General features: G+C 46.9%; 2 protein-coding genes across 3 annotated transcripts; both read left to right on the top strand.

The window, feature by feature from the left end:
* The first annotated feature begins 217 nt into the window (after positions 1 to 217).
* LOC118094433 (leukocyte immunoglobulin-like receptor subfamily A member 1) lies at positions 218 to 7,625 on the top strand. The gene is made up of 4 exons (XM_060281243.1): positions 218 to 251; positions 1,185 to 1,466; positions 2,410 to 2,700; positions 6,963 to 7,625. The coding sequence occupies exons 1-4, from the start codon at positions 218 to 220 to the stop codon at positions 7,070 to 7,072; spliced, it is 717 nt and encodes a 238-aa protein (XP_060137226.1). The 3' UTR covers positions 7,073 to 7,625.
* A 1,879-nt stretch (positions 7,626 to 9,504) lies between these two features.
* LOC118094431 (immunoglobulin superfamily member 1-like) lies at positions 9,505 to 20,145 on the top strand. 2 transcript variants are annotated; one of them, XM_035134833.2, is made up of 9 exons: positions 9,505 to 9,633; positions 9,763 to 9,798; positions 10,569 to 10,868; positions 11,586 to 11,879; positions 12,107 to 12,409; positions 13,876 to 14,166; positions 16,439 to 16,543; positions 18,149 to 18,186; positions 19,218 to 20,145. In XM_035134833.2, exons 1-9 carry the CDS (start codon positions 9,603 to 9,605, stop codon positions 19,365 to 19,367), a joined length of 1,548 nt encoding a protein of 515 aa, XP_034990724.1. In that variant the 5' UTR covers positions 9,505 to 9,602; the 3' UTR covers positions 19,368 to 20,145. The 2 variants fall into 2 exon arrangements, with proteins under 2 accessions (XP_034990724.1, XP_034990727.1); XM_035134836.2 differs by lacking the exon at positions 10,569 to 10,868.
* The last annotated feature ends 6,457 nt before the right edge of the window (positions 20,146 to 26,602 follow it).

The following is a 26,602-nucleotide window of genomic DNA, read 5'->3' as shown; positions in this document are numbered from 1 at the left end:
CGGTGGTCTCAGAGTGTTTGCAAGAGCAGGCCTGGGAGAATGGAGGCCTGGCTTCTACTTCTGTCGCTCAGATATCTTGACTCTAAATGGATCCTCTCTTTCCAGGGTGTTGGCTGAGCAGGCAGTGGCAGATCTCTAGAGGTGAGTGTCTGTCAGTCGTGATAATGGTGATGGTGGTAAAAAAAAGGGGGCGTGAGAAGAATGGGAACTAAATACCATGGACACCTCCAGCCAGAACTACTTTTCTCATGGTAGACAATAAGTGGCACCTGCCAAACATTCTCTATGTCATATTCAGGGCTTTTCCCCCAAAATGAGGACAAGAGAAGTTAAGTCTCAGATGTACATGTGGCCTACATCCTTTGTATTGGATGAGGCTGCATATGGACAGCAGGATGAAGAATAGGGCAAAAGAGATCCAAAAGAGAGATGCAAAAGAGGAAGATGGCTGTGTGCCCAGCCTTTTTATTTGGCTTTACTTGGGTCACGCCTATCTGCATGGTAACACTCAGGGGGAGGTGGCTCCCAACAGGTATGACAAGAAGTCTTCCCTGTTTGGAGCCACCTTCCTCTGTGTGTCCATTCTAGGAAACAAGGAATGTTGGACTTGACTGCTCTATGTCTACATCCCACAGTTCCAAGGATGTTACCTCCTACCTTTTGGACTTGGTTTTCTTTTGACTCTTCCTCAAGCTACTGCATCTCTGAGTGATGATAGAGCTGCTTTTTAAAACAAAAAACCTTGCTGATCAGGAATTTACACAGACTGATGGATATGGGCTCTGTTGTAGCGGTTCCCAAACTCTCCTCCTCTGGCCATGGATCAGATGAAAATTGCTGAGAGTCTTGGAGGATGACTTAATTCATTTTATGCCTGTTATAGCTGTTGTAATACACTGTGCCGGATGCCGCAAGATTTGTAGGTGTGTGTGTTTTTCTCAGGCAGGCCACAGACCCCCTAAATGAAGCTCACGGGCAGCCAGCCGCTCAGGGACCACAGCTTGATAACCCCTGCTCTGTTGGATAATGTCAAAGCAGATTCATCCTGCCCTGTCGTTTGAATTTTGTACAAACTCACTCTATTCGATTCTCCAGCTGCAGCTGAAAGCCTCCTATTTGACAGAAGGAGGCTGTTGCAAGTGTTCCACCTTCCAAACCACATTCCCATTCTCTTTCTCGATCAGGATACTATCACAAGCCCTCAATTTCAGTGATTCCCAGTCCTAATGTCGCCCTTGGAGGGAATTTCTACATCCAATGTGGGAGTGGATATTACAAAGGAGGCACCTTTGATCTCTTCAAGGGAGAGTCTGCATTGCATGTGCGATCTGAGACAGCTTCGTATTATACAGTGGATTTTCACATTTCTGAAGCCAAACTAGAACATGGAGGAATGTATCAGTGTAGGTATTGCTTCGATGGCACATGCTCGCATCTAAGTGACAGACTTTACATCAATGTAACAGGTGAGGGCTGAATCTCTGTGCGACAATTTTACAAATGCTGCTAAAGTGGGTGTTGGGTTTACTCCGTCTACCAATCAAATGGGGGGGGGGAGCGCACTGATTGAACTAACTAAACTGTAACTGCACTGATCGAAATACGTACCTATCAAGAGGGATTCCTTATCCCCATTTCTATTTAATCATTAGTATTTTGTTTCAGATTAAAATGCATTCTCTGTAACCAGAGTGGTAATGGAATGCAGATTGTGATGCACACTATACAATCCCCTGCTCTCTACTCCATTTGTCACACACCCAGGTCCTAGTCAACGGACAAGGCAAAGGACATTACTATACTAAGGTTACCAGAATTTTTTTCTTTTTTCTTTCCAAATAATTTTTATTCTATTTTCCAAATAAACAAACAACACACAAACAAATCAAATATAAAACCTCTTATCTCCTCCTCTCACTTCATTTCGCTCTGCCGAGCTGTGACTTCCCTCCCTCCCGCCATTCGCCTTTATTGTTCAATCTTATCTCGCAGTTCCTTTTTACCAGATTTCCCCCCCAATGAATCTGGGGACACTTTTCAACTTCAGTCAAATTAAGTGGCTTTTGTCAGGGGACTGATTTGTGAATCTGGGGACTGTCCCCGGGAAACGGGGACATCTGGTAACCTCATACCTTCAATAGACAGGTCCACAGCAATCCTATCCCACTAGGTTCTGTCCCTCTCATAGGGCATCTCTGCTGTGCAGCTTGCCTTTCCCTGACAAGGGTCACATCCCACCTGTGTTCTCTGCCAACTAATCTCCTGAGTAATGGCATAAATGCAACAATATTCACACTCTAAACAGCTTATGGTTTTCTATGTTCCCCAATAGCATTTTACAAAGCCAGACTATTGTGTAAGATCAAATGATTAAGCATCCCTCGTTTTCTCTTTCTCCCTCTGGATAAGCTTCTCCCAAACCTTCCATCTCAGTGAGCCCAGGTGAGGTGATTTCTCTGGCAGGAAATGCCAGCATCCACTGTAAGACCAAAGAACAGCAAGAAGTAGAATTTACTCTACACATAGAAAATTCTTCAAATACTTATGAAAGCAAGAAGATGGGATCGGGTGAAGTTCTATTTCCCATTATCAATGCCAAAGAATCAGATGGGGGCATCTATCGCTGTAGCTATTGCTTAAAGTTCGTGAACACTCAAGCATGCTCAAACTACAGTGATGAAGTACACATCAAAGTAACAGGTAAGATCCTGTCTTAATCCTTGTATGCATCTTTTACAAATTGCACTAATACAGGTTTTAATTTGCTGCAATTGTAAATGAAATTGGAAGTATACTGGCGCCACCATTCCTTAGTTTTAAAAGGAGGAATCTCTTCCTCTTCACGTCGCAGTTGGGTATCGTTTCAACACTTGTAAATGATGGATTCCCTGACTTCTATAGCATCCTGCCTCTCTGTCTCCTGGCCCCGCACTTCTCCAACTCCCTCTTCTGCCTCAAATTCTGAACTGCCCTCTGCCCCAGACTCTTCCTGCTCACTAAACCATGTTACCTCCCGTGCATATGACCCTTCCTACTTACAGTCTGCTCTTCCTCTCTCTTCTCCCTCTGACCACTCATCATTGACCCACCACCAATCTCCTGGCTCTGAGCCATCTTCCCATGGGGGCTCCCTTGGGGAATGCTGTTGCCTCCCTCCTTTCCTCTGCATCCAGACAGTCCATGAGTCTTTATAAAGATACTAGCTGGCCCGGCGACGCGTTGCTGTGGCTCATCCCTGTGTTTTCCCCCACTGTCCCGATCCATAACATATCCCGTCTCCTCCCCCCCCCACCCCGGTTCATCCCTGTGATTTCCCCCACCCTGTCCCAACCCATGACCTATTCCGTCCCCTCCTCCCCCCAACACCCACCCAGGCGAGTCCCCACCTCCATTTGGCCTAGTCTGTAAAGGCGAGCTGAGCTGGTGTGGAGAGGGAAGGTTTTCTAGCTGCAGTACCAGTGTAGCCGCCACTAGAGGGTGCAATTTTGCAGCCTCTTCTGGATTCACTTTCCCAGCATGCACTTTTGGGTGAGTTTTGTGTTCTGAAACACTGTGTTTGGAGCATTTTACATGGCCCAGGTGTGACATCTGATGAAGTATACATCAAAGTAACAGGTAAGATCCTGTCTTAATCCTTGTATGCATCTTTTACAAATTGCACTAATACAGGTTAGAGTGCTTCTGCGCATGTGCGTGCCATGGAACTCGGAAGTAAACAGTTCCGGGTCCGCGGACTACTTAAACCAAAAGTACTCAAACCAGAGCATTCTCAAACTGAGGTATGACTGTACTGAAATCTAAAGGATGTAAGCAGAGAACTAAGTACTTGCAGATCAACTGTTACATGCAAGAGACTGTATTCAGAAAGGACTGATACAAGTATCATATATGCCAGGAAAAGAAATATCCGCAGATTTGTTGTCGAAGGTTGTAAATAAACAACAGCTGGATCTATATGTACAGATGTTGCAGATGTACTAGATGATAATGCAAATGTTACCATGAAGGGGGGGGCTGTTTGTATTGTAATGCAGGGCCATCTTAAGCACCTTTGGTGCCCTGGCGCTGTGGTGCGATGGATCCCTCCACCGCCCCCACCGCCCCGTTTTCCAGCACGGCGGGCAGGCGGGCGGGCGGGCGAGCGAGCGAGCGGGCTCAGCGCGCAGCGTGGTCGCCAAGGGCGCTGCTGCGCGACGGGCGGGCGCGTGGGCTTTCTGCGTGGCAGAGCGGCCGGCAGGCGGGCAGGCGCAGCTGCGTTGCGCCCCCCCCCTGGCGGGCCAGTGCCATGGTGCCCTGCGCCACCCAGCCTGGCCGTAGAGCCGGCCCTGTTGTAATGTCTCATTCTCACATTGCATAATGTTGTGGGGGGTCTTTAATTACTTAATTGATGTATGAGTATGGGAACTATTTTAATGTCTCCTCCCTCTCTCCTCTCTCCTCTCTCTCTGCTCCTCTGTTGAAGAAGATGGATGTGAGAGTCATCTTGTTGTTTTGGTATTTGCTTTATAAATAACACCTTTGATGTTACTATTCCAACCACAGTTGCTTCTGCTGCATTCTGCTGTAAAGGACTGAGTTTACTATATGCAAACAGGTATTTAATGCTCACAGGCACTGAGGGGGGGGAGTTGCACTCCCCTTAAATAACCAGGTTTTGCAGTTTGGGGGTGTTGATTGATCCACCATTGTCATTAAAGGCACAAGTGACCTCAGGGAGTGTGGGGTACATTTTATAGCAGGGGTAGGCAACCTAAGGCCCAAGGGCCACAAGCGGCCCACGAGGGTCATTTAACCGGCCTACGAGCCCCCCCTGAACCAAGCCGCCTGCTCAGCGAGTATTGCACTAAACCGGCGCAGAGTGGCGTGGGGACTCGCTTATGTGGAGCCGGAAATCGTGTCAGCGCAGACGCCTGAAATCGTACACACACGCCTTGTGAGCATTAAATACCCGTTTGCAGATAGTAAACTCAGTCCTTTACAGCAGAATGCAGCAGAAGCAACTGTAGTTGGAATAGTAACATCAAAGGTTTTATTTATAAAGCAATTTTATAAAGTAAATCCTCTCCCATTTTCTTCATTTATTCATCTCGCTTACATGACATTGCAGTTCCACATCCCAGATTCGTTGGCGGATTGTTGCTCTTGCTTTCTCGTAGCCTGCAGCTATCAGGGCCTGTAGGGAGAATCCCAAGCCTCTTAGCTTTTCGTGCAGTGTAACTTTCCATTTGGATTGATAGGAATCCAGTAGGGTTAAGGGTGCCAACCCAACAGGGAAAAAGATAAGTTTTAACCAATAATAGATCTTCAGAATCCATATCCAAGCGCTGACAGAAATTTGCCCAACCTCCAGGCGGACACACAGGAAGGGATCCCTACTAGACAGCAATGGAACTTAGTTTGAAATGATTCTAAAGGATCAAGATTTAAGGAGCTGTAAATCTGTGAACCATATGTCAATTGTGTTAGTATTTTTGCAGCAAAGACCTGGGAGGCTGCCGGAATGTATTGGCCTCCTTTCCCATAGAAAAACCTTATGATAGCTTTGTTAGATCTCTGGGCGTTTGCAATGATGTTTTTAACCTGGTGATTCCCTGAACCCTTTCCCTGGAGGGTTATACTCAGTTATTTAAAAGATGCTACCTGTTCAATAGGTCGATTATCAATTCTCCATCTGTGTCTCATTCTTTTCTTTTCTTTTTAGAGAACACCATAACTTTAGATTTGCTGTAGTTAATTGTTAGTTGTTCAGCCTTACAATAAGCTGTGAGAAATCTTAGAAGTTTTCTTAGGCCTACACAGGAAGAGGAAATTAGAACTGCATCGTCTGCATATAAGAGAACTGGGAGGGGTATACCAGCCAACTTGGGGGGGGGATGGGCATTTTCTTTCTCCATGGTTCTTAATATAAAAGTTGAATAAAGTGGGCTCAAGAACGTAGCCTTGTCTGACACCATAGCAGGTTTGGATTTCCTTGGATAAATGGCTCTGTCAATCGCACCTAACCTGGACCTGAGTATTTTCATATAAAATGCGGATGAGGCACAGTAGACCGTTATGCCCTGAAACCAGCTTGTGCTTCTGAAAGGACATGTTCTCGCTCCATCCAGATCTCAAGTTTATTACATAAATGGGCAGCATATAATTTACTGATAATGTTTAGGAGACTAATTGGCCTGTAATTAGCAGGGTCTGATCTACTCCCTTTCTTATGTATTGGAATAATAATTGCTAGTCCCCAGTCCTCTGGGATGATAGCCGATTTATCTAGGCTGGTGAACAAGGCAGCAAGCACTGGGGCCCACCAATCAACATTGGCCTTAAGAAGCTTGGGTGAAATGTTGTCAGCACCAGGGGCTTTGCCAGGTTTAAGAGATTGAATGAGCCTACAAACTTCTTCAGTTGACACCGGCGGCCACTCAGCACCAGTATCACTCAGAGGTAGGGGCAGAGCCTGTAGATGTTGATTAGTTGTGTATAGGGATTGGAGGCAGTGCTGAACCTGACCTTCCGCTGTCTTCAGCCAGGACCACCCAACCAATCCATTGGTCAATGAAATTTCAAGCCCACATTATGGACCAGTAATTCTGAATGGAACGCCCAGCAAATGACCAATCATAAAGTGACCACTTTCAGGTGCTCCTGCAGGGACATAAAAAACTGAAAGGCAACATGTGTACCTGCCATCTTATTGGTGGAGGTGTCAGTTGGTCCACTGCTTGCAGATTTAGTGTGATCATCTTTCTGGCTCAAGTCAGAAGTAAAAGGCGAGTGGAGTAGATTAGAAGACTGTTTCCATTGGCCTGATCCAGCAGGCTGTTCTCATGCTCTTAGAAATCAGAAGCAAGTCCCATTGGACTCAATGGGGCTAAGTATGCTGAGGGCCACAATGTTGAGATCATCTCCCTCCCCACCCTGCTTTCACAGCCAACAACTGAGTAACTCTTCTCTGTCTCACTCTGCAGCAGACACTTTTCCATCCATGGAGAGCAACATCCGCCTGGGAGTTGCTGGCTTGGTCCTGCTTTCCTTGGTGCTGATCGTGGCTGAGTTCATGTGGAGCCAGCAAGGCTGAGAAGCTCTGACTCGACTCAGTTCCACAAGTCAAGACCCTTCCTTGAGGCGTCCGAGACAAGCAAAGCCACAGGAATCCCATAGAGACTGGTTTCATTTCTTGTTCATCTGAAGGCCAAATTTCTCCAAGTACAATACAGAGAAAATCCTGCCTAAAATCCTGGATATCTGCTGCCAGTCATTGCAGACAATACTGGGCTGAATGGACCAACTGAGTCACTCATTATGAGGCAGCTTCCTGTGCTGCTTGCTTTGCTCAGTCTTAGGTCTCTTAGTAACCTTCTGTCACGGTCCTGCCTGGATGTTTCACGATCGATTGATACTGCACCAATGACACTTTGTATCCGTGGCTGCAGTTTCCCTCAGGCTGCCAGCTGGATACTTGCTACTTTCTTTAGATAACACAGACCAGGATGTTCTTTAAGAAACAAGTTACAGGTAGGTAGCCGTGTTGGTCTGAGTCGAAGCAAAATAAAAAAATTCCTTCAGTAGCACCTTAAAGACCAACTAAGTTTATATTTTGGTATGAGCTTTCATGTGCATGCACACTTCTTCAGATATGGTATGGTCTTTAAGGTGCTACTGAAGGAATTTTTTTATTTTGCTTTAAGAAACAAGTTTGGTTTATTTGTTTCTACAGAAGTGTGTGGTTACTGAATGAATAATATCGTAAATAAACTTATAACTGTTAGCCTATACCGGCCTATACCCGCTAAGATATTTACTGGCCTACACCGCTAAAACATCTAATTAAATAATGCAACAAGTTTCACATTGATCTGCTATCCTGTCTGTTCTTTCCCACCAATAATCCACCTAGCTCTCGGACTAATCTTCCACAGCTCTCTCTCTCTCTAACGGACACCTCTACCTCCCTTCCACAATTCCCCAACTCCAACTGCAACTAACTGCCACTAGGGAGGGTTTTTTTATACCATGACGGCCTCTGCCCCTGAGGGTTCTAAGGTTCCAAAACTTAACCCCTTACTTGCTCAACCTTCTTCCTAAATAGGTTTGCCACACCTTCTACTTTTGTTAACGGAGAAAAAAATGAAGGAAATTTGACTTTCATTTTATTTTTTAAATTTTAATGGAAAGATTTCACTACAATCACTGCAATTTGGAAGTCAGGGAGAACTCTGGTTAATCCAAATGGAAATGGAAGCTTCTAATCTCCTACCTGACAAGAGAGGAAGCACATGAGCCTGAGGCTTACTGCGGTCCATTTATATAGAAGAAAACCATGAATGTCAGAGCTGGGCCTAGGACAGCATCAGAGAAAGACAGAAATAAGTATTTGGGGATTGGTCTTCCTCTGCAGTGGGGAGCCATCATAACTGCAGTCTCCGTGGAACTTAAATTTACAATTCACTCACTATGTATCTGTGAGTTCGTACAGAGGGAATAAACTAGGACACACCACCAAGTCTCCTCATTCTTCCTTATACGTGCTTTTTTGACTAACAGGGTCCAAAGTGACAGCATAGGCACAATATCATTGGGGAGGAGGCAGGAAGTGACCAGAGCTTGAATTTGCCATGATGTACAACTGGCGCAAAAACAAAACTATGCCGTGATAAATCCCTGAAACGAGATATTGATAAGGTGAATAATACTAAAACTCAACTAATGCTCCAATGGCAGTCTGAACAATGGTGCCACACCATCACAACTAGGAGAGCTTTTACAGCCCTTAACTTAATCTTTTCTAAGAGCAATGATATTCATTAGTTGAATTGTCCCATAGGTTAGCTAACCTTTAGTTTAAACAACTATAGTCTTATCTTGGGGAAGTTTATCCCTGACTGCTATGTAATTTTCAATTCTTTTCAGAGCTTACAGCTCCTGTTTAGTTTTGATTATAAGGAAACCTCAGCCCCTTAACATTTTCCTTCTGAGGAAGCAGATACAGATTTTCCAGTGAAATGAGTTATTAACCGGCACCTCGTCAAGGTTTACTTTATTTAGAGGTTATTTTGAGATATTCATGTCTTTTTATATTTCAGTTTCTTTTGGGAAATTTAAACCTATCATGTTTCTTTGAGTAATCATTAGTTGAGTTTTAGTATTATTCACCTTATCAATATCTCGTTTCAGGGATTTATCACGGCATAAGTTTTGTTCTTGCACTGATTATACATTTCCGTGATTGTCTTTTTTGCCATGATGTACAACTGGGCATACTAGATTTCTTTTGCCCCAACAATACTACTGAGATGCTCTCTCTCTGAGAACTAGAAAAATTAAAAATAGGAGTTGTGTTGCATGCCAAACATTCAGCCCTTTACTTCCTCCGGTTTTGCAACCATCAGATGCAAGCAAATAAGGGATGTGGTTGGTCAGGCAGCCATGGGAGGAGACGAAGGACAACAGCATTGGTGGATCAGAGAGGAGTCATATGTTCTGGGGAAGAGCTGCATCACAGAACATTGCTGGGTTTCAGTGGCAAAAGCCTCCAGCTGAGATCTTCATTCAGGAGACAGCAGAATTAGGAGCAAACGGAATAAACTGCTGGCTATAGAAGCCAAGCCATGAAATTTCCTTCCAGCATCCTCTTTCTAGGTTGGTATCACTCCTCGGAGGGGGGTGGTCTCAAAGTGTTTGCAAGAACAGGCCTGGGAGATTGGAGGCCCGGCTTCTATTTTGTGTCACTCAGATATCTTGACTCTAAATGGACCCTCTCCTTTCCAGGGTGTTGGCTGACCAGGCAGTGGCAGATCTCTAGAGGTGAGTGTCAGTCAGCTGTGATAATGGTGATGGTGATAAAAAAATAGGGGGTGAGAAGAATGGGAACTAAATTCCGTGGACACCTCCAGCCAGAACTACTTTTCTCATGATAGACAATAAGTGGCACCTGCCAAACTTTCTCTATCTCATATTCAGGGCTTTTTTCAAAATGTAGGCAAGGCATCTTTTCCATTCGGGACTCAGCTCCGGCACCTCTGGGGCAGTTGCCATTATCAGAGGCTTTCATGGTGATCCTTAGACACAGGGATCCTTAGTCCTTCCCCTCCTACTGTAAACATCAACAGATGCTAAGGGAGAATCTTCTCTTTCATTGCCTCCCGGGTGCATGAATCGGAACTGACACTGTCCTGCCTGTCTCCTGTGTCTCGGCTTCTGCAGGCGAGTGAGCACAGCAGGTTCTGGTCTCTTCTACTTCCTCTCCACCCTGTCCTCCTCCAATGTCAACAGGGAGGGGGACGTTAAAGAGCCCCCCCCCCGCCATCTCAGAAGTGAGTCATTGGTTGAAGTCTATATCGTTGGCCCTACAGCTGTTGCTCAGTTCGAAATATGGTTCCTACTTCTTTTGAAAACAGCTTGGTGATAAGGATTATGTGAAAATATGGATTTATGTCAATTGGAAAATGCCACAGATTAATATACGTATCATAATTTTGTGGATTTTTGTACCCTGATCCAAGTCTACTACTACAAGTCTCCCATCGCTACTGCTCTACCTTCCAAATCTCACTCCTGTTATCCTTCTTTCCCAGGATGGCTTTATCAAAAGCCTTCCCTCTCCGTGAGACCAAGTCCTCAGGTCATCCTTGGTGAAGAATTCTATATCCACTGTGAGACTTCTTATATCTCAGAAGCAACCTTCTACCTGGTCAAGGAAGGGAGTTCAGCAGCTGTAGATTCTAAGGTTGCCTCACAGTATGCAGATTTCCCCCTTTCTAATGCCAAACATGTAGAACCTAATGGCGGTGTCTACAAGTGCAAATATTGCTTTAATTCAGGCAATGAAAAGAAATGCTCAGAATACAGCGATAATGTTTATGTCAACATAACAGGTGAGAGTTTTGCTCTGTCCATAGACCTATTCACGTGTTCCTCATGTGCAGGGCATAGTTATGTTGACAGCAAAGCAGGTTCTCACTTTAAGCCAGGGAACCCCAAACTAAGGCCTGGGGGCCGGATGCGGCCCAATCGCCTTCTAAATCCGGCCCACGGACGGTCCAGGAACCAGCATGTGTAGAATGTGTCCTTTTATTTAAAATGCATCTCTGGGTTATTTGTGGGGCATAGGAATTTGTTCATTCCCCCCCCTTCAAAATATAGTCTGGCCCCCCACAAGGTCTGAGGGACAGTGGACCGGCCCCCTGCTGAAAAAGTTTGCTGACCCCTGCTTTAAGCCCTAACCCTAATGTCACAACTCTTTCAAGCAACAATCAAATGCTACATGTGGTTGTCTGCAGAGAATCCACTGCATGGACACACATGTAAGGGTGATTGTGAACCCTGGTTGCATATGCCTAGGTGCCTGCAGGTGGAATGTCTCTGCAGACAACCCCACGGAGCACATGAGTGTTGCAGAGGGCAGAGCCCCCCACCACTTCCGTTCCTGCCGAATGCGACAAGAGTCAGGCTGTTGCACATGGGGTTGCCACTCGTCTTCTCTGCCCCACATGAGCAGATATTCCAAGAGCAGGAGAAAAGTTTCCTATTTTACAGAGTGATACAGTTGCAGATGTCCCACCTTACGAATATCAGCTCTCTTTCTTTTCCAGGAGACTTTCCTCCAAAGCCTTTCATCTTTGTGAGGCCCAGTCCTCTCGTCATCCCAGGGACACGATTCTTCATCCACTGTAGAAAGGAATATCCTGAAGAAGCAACTTTCTATTTCTTCAAGGAAGGGACTTTGGGGCATTTGTTTTCTGGGACTGGTTCATTTAGAACTGTATTTCACATTCCTAATGCCAAGCAAACAGATGGAGGAATCTATTGGTGTTCATATTGCTTCAGTCAAGACCAAGTTCAAAAATGCTCAGGTTCCAGCGACAGAGTTTACGTCAACATAACAGGTGAGGGCTCAGCTCGGCCTTGGTATGCCAGTTTCACAAATGATGCTAAAGGGGAGGTCAAATTTATTGCATCTTCAACCAGAAGGAAAAGATGCATTGCCTAACATAAAGGCTCTCTCTCTCTCTCTCATTCTCGTTCTGTATTACTTTCCTGTAAGATTGCCTTCTGCTGAATGTTGGAGTTGCACCAGCCTTTAAACATCCCTCTTCTTCTCTTTCCCATTCAGAGCAATTCTATCCCAAACCTTCCATTTCAGTGAGTTCGCATGAAATCATTTCCCTGGGGGGAAATGCAACCATCCACTGTAAGGGTGAAGAGAGTCCAATGGCAGAATTCATTCTGCTGCGAGAAGATTCTTGGGGTACCCATGACATCAAGAAGAGGGAACCAGGAAGTATTTTATTTCCCATTCTCAATGCTAAAGGAACTGATGGGGGGGTCTACTTTTGTACCTATTGCTTCAAATCAGACTTGGACTTCATTCAGCGTTGCTCAAACTACAGTGACAGAGTATACATCAACATAACAGGTGAAATTCTGTCTTGGGTCGCATCCACACCTAAGACTCTTATACCACTTTGGCAGTCATGGCTTCCTCCATGTAGTTTGGGGAGCCGTAGTTTGACTTTAACCAAAAGGTTTAAAGTCTCTGTCAGAGAGTCCATTGCCAGCGTGATGACGCAGTTGATGGTTCTGGCTGGGACTTGGCTCAAATCCCTATTCAGGTGTGAAACTCATTGGATGAGATTCAAGCACACTTTTGTTGTGAGGACAAAATGAGGTAAAGAACCATTATGCTGGCTTGAGTGTCTTGGGATATAGTTGGGAAAAATTAATTAGCTAATTACATGTCTTAATATATCTTAATATAGTGTTGGGGAAATGTATGTTTATATACCATTTTATATTTTGAAAAGCAGAGGCACTCAGGTTCAATAATCCAAGTCAACGTATTTTTGTTAGGGTTGCAATGCATTATTTTGGAAGCTGCAGATTAGGTAGATCTGCATTTAAGTCTCTGTTAAATCAAATTTCTCATCCGCCTTTGCTTCATTCCATCACCTGAATATGAAGGATAAATTGTTCAACTTTTTGGCCAATTATATGGCATTGGCACATATTGGCTCAGGCCTCTGGTGAAGACCTTTGGAAATGGGGGTGTGGAGATATACAGATGAGATGCAGATCATATCAAATTATCATGTCCTGCTTACTGGTCATAATCCAAATAGTCTGCATCCAGAAGTTGGCGGTGGGACTGCTGTTGTGTTATTCTGTGGTACTTGTGGTACATAGTTTGCACAATGATGTGGTAGAGCAGGGAAAGGGAACTTTTGGCCCTCCAAATGTAATTCTGCTGCAACTCCCACCATGCCTGACCATTGGGCATGCTGGCTAAGACACACAGGAACATCTGGGTGGCTACATGTCCCCTATCTCAGTGGTGGACCATCTGCTTTGCACGCAGAAGATTCCAGCTTCAATCCTCAGCATCTCTAGGTAGGGCAGGGAGAGATCCCTGCTTGCAACACTGCCAATCAGTGCAGCAGACAACACCAAGATAGATGAACCAATGGTCTGACTCAGTATAAGGCATATTTCCTTATGCACTCTGTATTAATCATTCCCCAGCTCCTGGTTTTGTTGGAGACGGGTAATATTTGGGGAACTAGCCTATGGTTCAGCCTCCCTTCCTGCCCTCTAGCTTCAGAGATTGTGGTTGACGTTGCCCATACTTTCAAACATGTCTTTGCACCATTAAGGGGTAGAAGAATGGGGGGGGAGGGAGATGAAGCTGAAATCATTTGGATGATAAAGTATTTGGATGCTATACCTGCACAACACATGTCTATTGAAGGTGATTTTGTGCATAGCAAACAGGTCTTTTGATCTGATACAAATTAGCAGGATGCATTAAATGCATCACAAGCAACATGTCTGAATCCTTTCCTGGATGGTTTCCCCCCCCCCCTGTTTTCTTTTTCCTAACACTAGATCCCTGGCTTTCTAAACCTTCCATCACTCTGAAGCCAACACAGCATATTTCTACTGGGATGAATGTCAGCATTGAGTGCCAGGGGGCAGAACGTTATGTGACCTTCTCCTTGTTCAAATCAAACAACCTGATAGCATCACAGAAGACCGAAAATGACAAAAATGCAACCAAGTTCTTTTTCTCTGAAGTGAGGTTGGAGGCTGGAGGGAGCTACACCTGCCGATTTCACCGCATAGGTTCCTCCTTTCTTTGGTCAGAGTCAAGTGACCCCATGGAATTGGTTGTGACAGGTGAGGAGCTTCCATAGTTCTTTCTTCCACCTTTCTTCTAACTCTCACTCTCTGTGCATGAGCTCTAGGGATGATGGCTGTCAAAGCCAAATACCACCCTAGGCGACCTTGAGCCACATTGCAAGGAATGGAGGAACTGGGTGTTTGGGTTTACATCAGCAACGGGTTACTAGAGGCAAGATCAGAAATGAAGATGATTGCATCTGAGGTCCATTGGAGATGGAGGTACATGGAGATAGCAGGAAGCCCATCTCAATATTCACTTACTTGGGGCATATATGGGGATGTGATATGGCTTTCTGCACTTGTGTCATGTAATCATTGGCTGGAAGGATTGGCATGGCCCTGGAAATAAATGAGATCCAGCAATGAGATCCATATTTCGGTATGCCTAGGGAATGAAGGGACCGATACCATTTGACTGGAAAATGTTTGACCTATAATGTGTGTAAAAGTACATTCTTGAATAAGACAGATGGGAGGCAGGGTGCTGGAGTGGTAACTTGTAGAACTTAAGGAGGAAGATGAAAGGTCAGGCGGATGACCTTTTCATAGACATATGGCAGTATGAAAGAACTGCTTCCCCACAGAATCCAGGGCCAACCCTACTGTTAAAGTTAAAGGTAAAGGGACCCCTGACCATTAGGTCCAGTCATGGACGACTCTGGGGTTGCAGCGCTCATCTCACTTTACTGGCCGAGGGAGCCGGCGTACAGCTTCCAGGTCATGTGGCCACCATGACAAAGCCGCTTCTGGCAAACCAGAGCAGCACACGGAAACGCCTTTTACCTTCCTGCTAGAGCAGTACCTATTTATCTACTTGCACTTTGACATGCTTTTGAACTGCTAGGTTGGCAGGAGCAGGGACCAAACAACGGGAGCTCACCCCGTTGCGGGGATCCGAACTGCCGACCTTCCGATCGGCAAGTCCCAGGCTCAGTGGTTTAACCCACAGCGCCACCCGCGTCCCAACCCTACTGTTAGGCAGAGTAAATCAGCTGCCCTGCCTGAGACAGCAGATGCAGTGGAAGAGAAGTGTCATAGGGCAGAGTTGGGTGCCATGCCACCTCCCACAGTGCAAGCTCTGCATAACCTATAGAAGCTGGTGAGTTGTAGTACATGGAGTGGGAGGGAGGAATGGCAGCCCCTTGTGACTCACCTCAGGCAGAAATATATATTGGGCTGGCCCTGCATTCTGTTGGAGAATACATGTGATTTAATCAGCCATGATGCTGGGACCAGTCACACGGATCATTCCAACTTCAAAACTGGTGCTCTCCTTTCTGGCATGGCAGCAGTTACCCCAACCAATTTGCCGTGCTCATGGGATTGCTTCATCTGCACATATTCCCAGTGTAAAGGAAATTCTCTCTCTTTCTCTCTCTCTCTCTCTCTCTCTGTGTGTGTGTGTGTGTGTGTGTGTGTGTGTGTGTGTGTGTGTGTGAGAGAGAGAGAGAGAGAGAGAGAGAGAGAGAGAGAGAGAGAGAGAGAGAGAGAGAGAGAGAGAGAGAGAGAGATGGCATACACACCATTTAAAGCAGGCATCCCCAAACTGCGGCCCTCCAGATGTTTTGGCCTACAGCTCCCATGATCCCTAGCTAACCGGACCAGTGGTCAGGGAAGATGGGAATTGTAGTCCAAAACATCTGGAGGGCTGAAGTTTGGGGGTGCCTGATTTAAAGCACATGACTTATTCAAAAGAATCCAGAGAACTGTGGTTTGATAAAGATGCTGGGAATCGCAAGTCTGTAAGGAGTAGCTTCTGTGAAAACCAAGGCTTTCCTAGGATTATTTATGGGAAATCATGGTGCTTTAAAAGTTATTTAGCTTTGTGGTGTGTGCACAGCCAAAGACGATGGGTGTCCATACTGTGCAGTAGATAGAAAGCTTTTGTCGTAAGAATGCAGAATCCGACCAAAGGCCCATCTGGTCCAGCATTCTCGTCTCAGAGCGGCCACCCAGAAGCTTATGGGAAGCCCACAAGCAGATTGATGCATGCAATAGCCCTCTCGTGCGCATGAACAGATGTTCAGAGGTATACTGCCTGTGGTGGTGGAGGTATAGCACATGCACGGCCATCATGACTAGTCCAAATGCCATCCTGAGTGACATGGTCATGCAGGGGTTGATGGATGCATGTAAGGGAACTGGGAGGCGGTCTTGTGGAGGTTAATTGATAGATCCGAAGGCCAATAAGAGGATTGTTCCTGGTAGCCACTGGACACTCTGCAATAAGCATTAGTAGCATTCTAACTGTAACCTGGTTTTACAGACAGATTTGCAGTCATCATGTGGGCAAGCATTGCGGTTGGACTTTTCCTTCTGATTCTCTTCCTGCTGGTACTTGCCTTCATATTGTACAGAAAAGGCAAAAAGAGTAAGTGGGCCTCTGGTTGGACAGCTTTACAATGATTGAGATTAAAGCATGTGCATTAACTGAAGCGGTTATGAAGGCTGCGCCACGGCAAGGTTCTCATAAGATGCATTTAAAGCTCTCAATATTAAAAAAGTTGCTGATGTTAGAGAAAACACTTTTCTTTTTAAAAACAAAATTGGTGTCTAGACTTTATGATTGACAGGTTTGTGGGTAACCCACAGTGAAATCTCGAAAGATGGTGAGGGGCGAGGGCTAAGTGGGGTTTCTTTATAAATGTGTGCATATATGTATTTTGTTTTCATGAATACACACACATATATATGACATGAATTGCTGGTGCAAATTGATGTAAAATACAACAAGAACTGACAAATCAAGTAGTCAATCAAGTGGTCAATATTTACACAAGGTATGTATTCACAAGCCAATATAGTGATTAAGTAGGGACGCTGGTGGCGCTGTGGTCTAAACCACTGAGCCTCTTGGGCTTGCCGATTAGAAGGTTGGAGGTTCAAATTCCCATGGTGGGGTGAGCTCCCGTTGCTCTGTCCCAGCTCCTGTCAACCTAGCAGTTCGAAAGCACACCAGTGCAAGTAGATAAATAGGTACCGCTGTGGCAGGAAGGTCAACAGTGTTTCCATGCGCTCTGGTTTCTGTCACGGTGTGCTGTTGTGCCAGAAGTAGTTTAGTCATGCTGGTCATATGACCCGGAAAGCTGTCGGTGGACATATGCCAGCTCCCTCGGCCTGAAAAGCGAGATGAGTACTACACACCATAGGTGCCTTTGCCTGGACTTAACTGTCCAGGGGTCCTTTACCTTTTACCTTATAGTGATTAAGAATTATCATTATAGACTCATAGAATCCTAAAATTGTGGAGCTGATAGAGACTACAAGGGTCATCTAGTCCAACCCCCTGCAATGCAGGAACCTTTTGCCTAATGTGGGGCTTGAACCCATGACCCTGAGATTACATCAGCATATAGCATGTCATATGTCCTTCAGGCATCCATTTCCAATGTGCAAATCTGGTCTGTGTGGATTCAAATGCATCTTAATATAATTTAGAGATGGGGTGATTTTACTCGGATAAGACCCATTGAAATCAATACATAACTTAGTCCTATTCATTAATTTAACTGGGTCTACTCTGAGTAAAATTTAGTTGAATACCACCCAGGATATTTTTTTTCTGTTTTTCTAGCGGTATACGTAGGTTTGCAGTGACCTGAACAGCAAGTTATCTTTTCACATCTATAGCAGAAGAAACATTTTCTGTGTGTGTTATTTAAATTTATTTTTAAAAGCAATTTAGTATATGGGTTACCTTGGTAGAAATTTTTTCGATGCAGAGTGACACACAGCTTCGCAGAAACAAAGCAAGAAGTTTCATCCATCCATGAAGAGAAAGGTCTTAGTCAGCCTCCAGCATGGCCAATAGTCAGCATGGCCAACTCCAGCATGGCCAATAGTCAGGTCTGATTAGGGCACCAGGTTAGGGAAGGCTGGTCTTAAGAGTTAGGGTACATGGGGAGGGAGCAGAACCCACAATGCTGCTCTGAAACAGATTGGGCGAAGAATCTCATGCTCAGTTTCTGATCTGCAGGTCCCAGGGCCCATGAAAGAAGCCAACCACCGAACATGGTAAGCTTTCCTAGCAACAAAAACTTCCCTGTAAACAGAAACCTTTAAGACTATGGACATCCTGCCAACCTCCTACACTCCAGACCTTTCAATCTAAGGAGGAAAAAAGCACATCTCCGTGTAGCAGCCTCTGCCTAACCAATTTGGTGGAGAAAACAGGCCAGAGAGACAGAAAAAGATACGGCCTGTGATCACTTCAGTTGTCAGACCGAAAGCCGCCATTGGCAATTATATCCTCTGGATCCCAATAGGGGTTTGGTTTGATTCATACATCTTGAAATATACTCGGAGTCGAGAGTGAATTTCATGCTCTTTGTTCAGCTCATAGTCATCAAGGAGAAGAAGAGAAGAATGGCTCTTTTCCCAAAACCAGCTGCTTATATACATTATTTACACAATGGGCCTTGCGTGATTGGCTACTTCAGGGCTACACCTGTGGGCCAATCAGGTTGTGGATTGACTTCTGCCTGCAGCCTGATTGGCTGCTCCTACAGGCCAATCAGGTTGCAGATTCACTTCTGCCAGCCGCCTGATTGGCTGCTCCTGCAGGCCAATCAGGTTGCAAATTCACTTCCACCTGGAGTTGGATTGGGTAGCTCCTGCGGACCAATCAGACTGCTGATTCTGAATCCTATTGTTCTAGTACATAACACATCTCTATGTGAAAGTCCTATGTGAAGTTCATGGACATTTATACCAGAGGTTTGTGGAGAGGGAAGCTGCCTTAGGGGTGGCAGAGTTATGTAAAAAGAAAAAGAAAGTAAGTGTGATCCTGCCTGGCAACATTTTATTTATTTATTAGCAGTAGGCTCATTTGACTGTGGGCATGCAGGCATGTGCAGAGTGCCAAGTACTATCCATCCTCCTGAGAGCTGAGTGGCAGTCCCAGGTGCTATTTGCTTCTATCTGGAAGTCGCTGTTCAAATTCCTGTCATTTACACGTTCTCATTCATCATTCCCATTGTCACTCTCGAAGATGTAGTGGCAGGGACTGCATGCTAAATATCTCCCTCTTTCCCCGCTCTCCATAGCCCCTGGAATCCCACAGCAGAGAAGACCCTGATGGAGTTTCTTACGCTGCCCTGAACCACAGGGCCCTGAAATCCAAACAGATACCCGATGCTGACAAGATCCCCGAAAGCTGTACTTACGCAACATTGGCCCAAGGCAGACCAAATTAGGACTGACAAGCAGGACCTCTTCTGATGTAGAGACTTCTGGGACCTCGGCTGATCCTTGGTCTGCATGGACATTTCTAGCATGACAATGCTTCCTAGTAGAGCCTTCTTCACCAAGAGAACCTGCTGCTCCCACCAGAGAGCTGGGCACTCAAAATACGTGTTGACTCTTCTTCTTTGACCACCGACTACCTCCTTTCTGTGGAGTTCTTCCTTAGGCTCCTGGCTGGAGCTCACTAAAGCGGTTTGCCCCTGCGGTTGAGAACATCGCCTAATCCAGGGTTGAGAATCTTCAGCACTATACTTTATCATTTGTGGTGGACGTCTAAGGTAATAAAAGTTTTCTGGGAGATTATATATAATGAAATGAGGAAAAAAATGTTTGAAATAACTCTTGCTTGAAAAAAAAAAACCCAGAAGCTTTTCTATTAGGAATTATAGGTACCAAAAGATCAGGAAAGACTTTTTATGTACGGGACAACAGTCGCTCGGATGCTATTAGCCCAGAGATGGAAAGAGGACAAAGTCCCTACCAGAGAGGAATGGACTATGCCGAAATGGCAAAGCGGACTGGAAAGCTCGGGAACCAAGAGGACAAAAACTTTTTTAAAAAATGGGAAAAAATTATAGTTTATTTAGGAGACCACTGTAAGTTGATGGAAACGTTAGCAGGATTTAAATCTCACTTGTAATGTAATAGATATCTTGGATAACATGGATTGATAAAAATTATAGATTATGCAATAATATGCAGGTTTTAATGTTGACATTAAGACCCATGGAGGGGGTGGGGGGGAAGTCTGGAGATTCAGAGTAATCTCTATATATGAATATGTATTTGGATTTGTTATAATTCTATATTTGTAAAATCAATAAAAAAATATTTCAAAAAAAGAGAAACTTCAACTCTGTGGATTAAATGTGGCCCCCAGGCCTCTTTTGCCTGGCCCCTGGGAGGCTCCACAGGCCCTGCCCTTTACAAGTCATTGTGTCTTCAAGTCCTTTGGACTCCCTCCAATGTGCCTTTGAATTGTGACTAGCGGTATGCCTCTTGATGTGGGACAGGAAGGTGGATGGAGGTGGAGAACCTTTGGCTTTTCCATGGCTGGAATGTAGCCTATGAGACTGAGTTGAGAACCAAGAAAGCTCCTTTGGAATTAGGCAGAAAGGAGAAATAGAGCTGGGTGTCATCAGGCTGCTGGTGACAACAACCCCCAAAAGTCCAGGTGACCTCTCTCTCCCAGTGGTTTCATGATAACATTTTTTTCCATGCAAAAAAGAACCATAGTGAATGTTGCATTTAGTTGCTGTTTAAAATTCACAACAGGAAGCAGATTAAGACTGAAATCTTAACCCCACTTACCTGGGTGTAGGCCTCACTGAATGAATTAGAATTTATTTCTTAGGTTAGCATAAGGTAGTTAGGAGTGCAGGCCCAATGGATCTTCTTCTTCTTCTTCTTCTTCTTCTTCTTCTTCTTCTTCTTCTTCTTCTTCTTCTTCTTCTTCTTCTTCTTCTTCTTCTTCTTCTTCTGCGATCACTCATAGCCAAGTGAGATTGTCTTCCATAAACACGGTTTTAACAATGGGTCTGTAAGTGACTGTGGAGACCAATTCTGGATCCACATGTCCTTCCACAGTGGGGACATTGGTTTCCAGGCGGGAGTTGATCACGGTGTGGATTTGCCAAGCGTGCCTTCCTCTTAGCACGTTTCTCCCTTGCGTCCTGAGATCGAGTGTCTTCAAAGCCCATGACACCTTTGGTAAAGGCTGTTGTGTGGCAATGTCCCTCCCTCCCCGGAAATAATGCACACGACACAGTTTAAGTTTAAGTGGGTGAAAAGGCCACAACTTTATTGGTTAAGGATGTTGAGCGGTATTGGCTTAGGCATTGGACCCTAACCGACTATATCCGACTGTAACCCGTGTGTTACAGTCTGGGAGAAATTAACCACCAGAAAGGAGCCCCCAGTGATATGTATCTACTGGGACACCTTCTGTGGCCACCGTTGGGGGGTGCTCTAAGGCCCTGACCTCCGTAGGCCCAGGACAAAGCTACCGCCCCCGGAACCCCTTTAACGGGATTAAATCTCCAAATTTGGGCAGAGGATGACGTAATCTGCCCCCCCCATTCTTTATCTATGCAGCTTTCCAATGCCTAACCGCCACTCGAGCCCCAAAGGCTCGCCGCCAATACCCTCACACCCGCAACCAATGCTCTAACCCCCTAATTATGTCAGCTAACCAGATGTCGTTCCCTTGGAGTGAAAGGTGTACTCCGTCGTTACGATACAGGGCTGCTTCAGTGCGTACTAGTTCTGGGTGGGAAATTATCTGCCCATTCAAACTTAGGACCCTGCGCAATACAAATGAATTCAATAGCCTCCTGGTTCTGTTCAATGCCTTCGGGCAGAGCCCCTCACGCCAAACGCGCCTCTGCAACAAGGCGGACCATAGCAATGTCATCCCCGGGAAAGAAGCCAGCAGCTTGTCAAAGTCCTCAAAGATATTCCATTTCAATTTCACTGCGTTTTGATACGCCAGATCATTCTCCCCCAGCTGTATGACCAGCGCATGGGGGGGCCCAACTGAAGCAGCCCTTTCCAAGACAGCAGGCAGAAGTTCTTTCCAGCGCATACCGCGCCTGGCAATCCACGATACTGTAACATTATTTGGGAGGCCGAGATCACTCCCAAGGCCGGTTTCCATTGCCCTTTCTTTAGCCCAGTGCACAATGCTGTGACCCGCAATCCACACATTGATGCGGCACCCACCTAAAAAGGAAACAGTGACAGACAGGGAATCAGTTGATGGCTGACTGGGGATCAGTACGGTTTGCAACTACGAGGTAGGGCGCAGATAACTTCTATAAGCGTTAGACTTCCACCTGCCTATTTCTTGAATCCTTTCAGCTGAAAGGCCCAAGTGCATTGCTGAGGTTGCTGCACCGATACGGAAGGAGTGGGCGGAGAACTGGCTCGGGTCAACGCCACACCGCGCAAGGGCCTTGCGTAAAACCCGTGTGAACTGGGAGCGTGTGAGCTTAGAGCTGTCCTGGTGGACCAAGAGAGGATCTGTGCCGGTCGGTCTCTGATATAGGAAGTGCCTGAGGTCCCTTACTGGACAAGGGCCATGGTCACCTACTGCAGGGAGGCGAATGGTGGCCCCTAATCCCCGCTGATCAGTTTTTGAGCGGCGGATGTGCACTACTGCCACCGAGCTCGATAAAGCTACATCCTGCATTCTGATCCCACGGGAGGACCCATCTGGATGGTCCTCACATACTACTTCTCCGACTCTGAGGGCCCCGAAGTATGCTAGCGAGAAGGCGGCGGAGAACAAGCTCGCCTCATAAGGGGACCAGCAAAGGGACGTCAATTGACTGTGAATCTTGCACAGCAGGTCAAATGTAATGGGCCTCCTGGGGTCACTGGCTGGTGGCTGTAGCCTACGCCAACCTTCCATGGCCCTGCGCAGGTGGAAGTTATCGCAAGGGTCCGTGGAGTACAGTAATTTGCAGAAAAAGGATATCGCTGCCGTATGTAAATTAAGAGTCTTGGTCGCACGGCCCAATTCCCTAAGGTGAACCACATAACGCATGACCTCCCTCTCTGTGGGGGGGCCCAAAGGTGAAGGGGAGGGACCCTTATTTCTGAATTTAGAAAATTCTGCCCAAACGCGTTTGTACGAGCTCAGAGTCGAGGGGGCAACCGATGCGAATACTCCCTTCAAGATTTCTCGCTCCCAAGGTTCCATAGGGATTCCGGGAACGGCTCTGGACACTGCTGCGCCTCCGGTGCCAGCAAGCGGAAGCGGTCCATCTGGAAACGAGACAATGCATCGGCGATATCGTTATTGACCCCTGGGACGAATTTGGCCGTGAAATGCAAGTTCAGTTCCAGACTGCGCAGCACGAATGCCCGCAGAAGGGCAGAAACTCTCGTGGAACGGGATGATTGTCTGGACATCACGCTGACCACCGCTTGATTATCAGTCCGGAAGCAGACTCTGCGGTTCCTGAATTCCTCGGCCCACAAGTGCACCGCCACCACAATTGGGAAAAACTCCAAGAAGGTTAAATCCCGTGTGACCTCTGAGGCATGCCAGCTGGCGGGCCAAGGCTGAGCGCACCACCTGCCCTTGAAGTAGACTCCGAAACCCAAGGACCCGGCTGCGTCTGATTGTACTTGGAAATCTGAACGTAAGCTCAGATTGTCCTGCCAAAGTGACACTCCGTTGAAGTGATCCAAAAAGGTTAGCCAATTCTCTAGGTCGGCCTTTACTCCCTTGGGTAATCGGGCCCTGTGGTATGGGCGCTTCAGACCTACGGTAAGTCTAGCCAGGCGGCGGCAGAAGGGGCATCCTGGCGAAACTACCCTGCATGCAAAATTGAGATGCCCGAGCAAGGATTGAATCTGTTTAAGCGTTACTTTTTTAAGGGGAATCAGTTGTAAAATTAATTCCTTAAGAGCGGTCAGTTTATCCAAAGGTAAGCGTGATGCTTGGGCCACGGTGTCCAATTCTATACCCAGGTAAGTTAGGCAAACTACTGGCCCTTCAGTTTTTCCAGCTGCGAGTGGCACCCCGAGCTCTCGAGTAAGGGAGGCAAAGTCTTTCATAAGCCTCGCACACTCCCCATTATTAGCCCCTCCCACGAAAAGAAAATCATCGAGATAATGCGTAACACCTGCTAGGCCTGTTTTAAAGCAGAGGGCCCAGTCCAAGAATGCGCTGAAGGCCTCGAAAGCTGAACATGCGACAGAGCAACCCATCGGCATGGCTTTGTCAATGAAAAACGCACCCTCGAACTTGAAACCTAACCACTTGAAGTCATGAGGGTGAACCGGGAGGAGCCGAAATGCCGATTCGATATCGCATTTGGCTAGCAGTGCTCCTTTACCGAATTGTCTAACCAGCTTAACAGCCTGGTCGAAGGATGCGTATTTCACTGTGCAAAGGTCCTGTGGGATGCCGTCATTGACTAATTTGCCGACTGGGAAAGATAGATTGTGTATAAGCCTGAATTCGCCTGGGGTCTTTTTTGGTACCATGCCTAGGGGGGAAATGTGGAGGTCTGGTATGGGAGGTGTCACAAATGGGCCCGCCACCCGGCCTGCAGCGATTTCTTTGTTAATTTTCTTAATTGCTATATCTGGCCTATCGTGCACGGACTTTTGGTTAGGTGGATCACCAGTTAACGGTGGGGTAAATACTGGGATTCTGAAACCCTGCGAGAAGCCGTCCCAAATGAAAGAGGAGGCAGTGGAATTCGGATAGCTGTTTAACAGGATGCGCAGTGGGGGAAGTTTTATGGGGGTGAATGCCAGGGATAGGGACTTGTTAGTATCTACTCTGGCCAGGGGCTGGTCCCTGAGCGGCACCTTGGGAATTCCTGGGGCCCTGGCCTGAGCTCCCCCCTCTTCCTCCACGAAAGGGCTGCTTCCCTTTGTAGCAGGAGACTCCAGGGTGCTGCCGAGACATTTGTCGCACTCATGTGCGTACTTACAATTGGGCCTCTGACAGAGGCCCTTGTTGTACTCCCAGCAAACCCTGCGACGCGGGTCCTTCCTGGGCTCAAACCTGGCTGACTTTTGCGGCTCCGCCTGCTTCTTTTCGACGAAGGGCACCACGTGGTTACTCCAGTAGTGCTGATTCCTTTGGTCCCAGCGCGTCCTTGAGTTCTGAGAGGCGTTTCTACGGAAATCCTCATCGTAGTTAAGAGCCGCCGCCTCCCCCGCCATCGAGTAGGCCAGCCTAACGTCTGCTATGTAGGCCAACAAATGCATTGCCCTCTTGGGGTATGCTGCTGCAATTACTGCAAGCCAAATGTGGATACCGTTCTGCCAATTCTCAAAAGTGCGGTCTGCACGCGGGGCTCTATACCTACGCTTTCTGAATTGCTTCCTTTTCTCCCCCTTCCCTAGCATTTGGGACAGGGGCAGCAGCGTGAAAATATCAATGTAATCACCGTTCAAAATCTTCTCGCGCTTCCGATTAGACAGATGGGACCCCAAAATTATGTCAATATCGGAATTGGTGGAGGATTTTGCCTCTGGCACCAGCGCACCACCCCGGCATTCAAGGGTGCCGTTAAAACCCTTGCGATGGGAACTAGAGCGCCTCCTGTGTACCCAAAAAGGAAGGCCCATCTGGTCTTCAGCCACCCCCCAATAATCCTCCATGGGAATGTCCGCATCCGAATCGGACGACGTACCTGAATCCTCATCTGAGTCATCCTTCCTGCTGCGTTTCCTCTTCTCCGCCTTCTTCTTTGCTTTACCTCCGGTCTGGCCTGTCTCAACGCCCGCCGTCTCGCTGGGGGGTTCGGCCACGGTTCGTATGCCATCATCCGCCCGTGACGGTACCGAACCCGCGGGCAGCTGAGGAGGCCCGGCCTGGGCCTGAGAGGAATGGGATCTCAAGATATCTGAAACAGACTGAGCAGACATGAGGGGCGAAACTGGTGCGCGAGCCTGACTGTGAGTGGACTCGAATGCGCCCTGGGGGGCGATTGAGGAGGCCGTTAGAGGGGCCTGAGCCAAGGTCTGGACCTGCTGCGCGGCCTGCAAGAAAGAAGCCGATGTGCCCTGCTGGGCCCCCAAATCCTGTTGTAAACCACGGAGTGAGGCGACCTGGGGGGGGGTTACTGGCGAGCGGAGCGGTCAGAAGAAGGTTATGGGAAGCTGGTTGGGAAGCTAACGGCATGGCCTGACTCTGTTGAATCGGCGCGGCCTGAATAAGGTTATGGGAAGCTAGTTGGGAAGCTTGCTCCATGGGCTGAGTCTGTTGAAGGATCTGGAGGGACGCAGCTGATGTGCCCGGCTGAGCACTCATGTCCCGCTGAATGAGGTTATGGGAAGCTGGTTGGGAAGCTTGCGCCATGGCCTGACTCTGTTGAAGGATCTGGAGGGAAGCAGCTGATGTGCCCGGCTGAGCACTCATGTCCCGCTGAGAGCCAGAGGGCGAGACAGCCGATGCACCTGACACTCCCCCCTCACTAGACTGGGAGCTGAGAAATGAGAAGGAAGAGCTAGCTAACTGACTATTGCCGGGGGGGGGATTCAGGAACACAGGATTGGGAATTGCCAACTCCATTTTGTACCCCCCTGTTCGCGGATGCAAGCGAAACGCATAGAGGAGCAAGCGTGGAGCACAGTGGTCCTAACTGATTACAAATGTTCTGTAAGTTGGAAGCCACTTGGGCCAGAGCCTCTGGGCTAAAGGAGGGGGGGCCTGATG

This window comes from Zootoca vivipara, chromosome 13 (genome assembly GCF_963506605.1).
Source record: "Zootoca vivipara chromosome 13, rZooViv1.1, whole genome shotgun sequence".
In the NCBI taxonomy this organism is placed as follows: Eukaryota; Metazoa; Chordata; class Lepidosauria; order Squamata; family Lacertidae; genus Zootoca; species Zootoca vivipara.
Note: the sequence above shows the minus strand (reverse complement) of the source record. Positions and strands in the feature narration are given on the sequence as shown.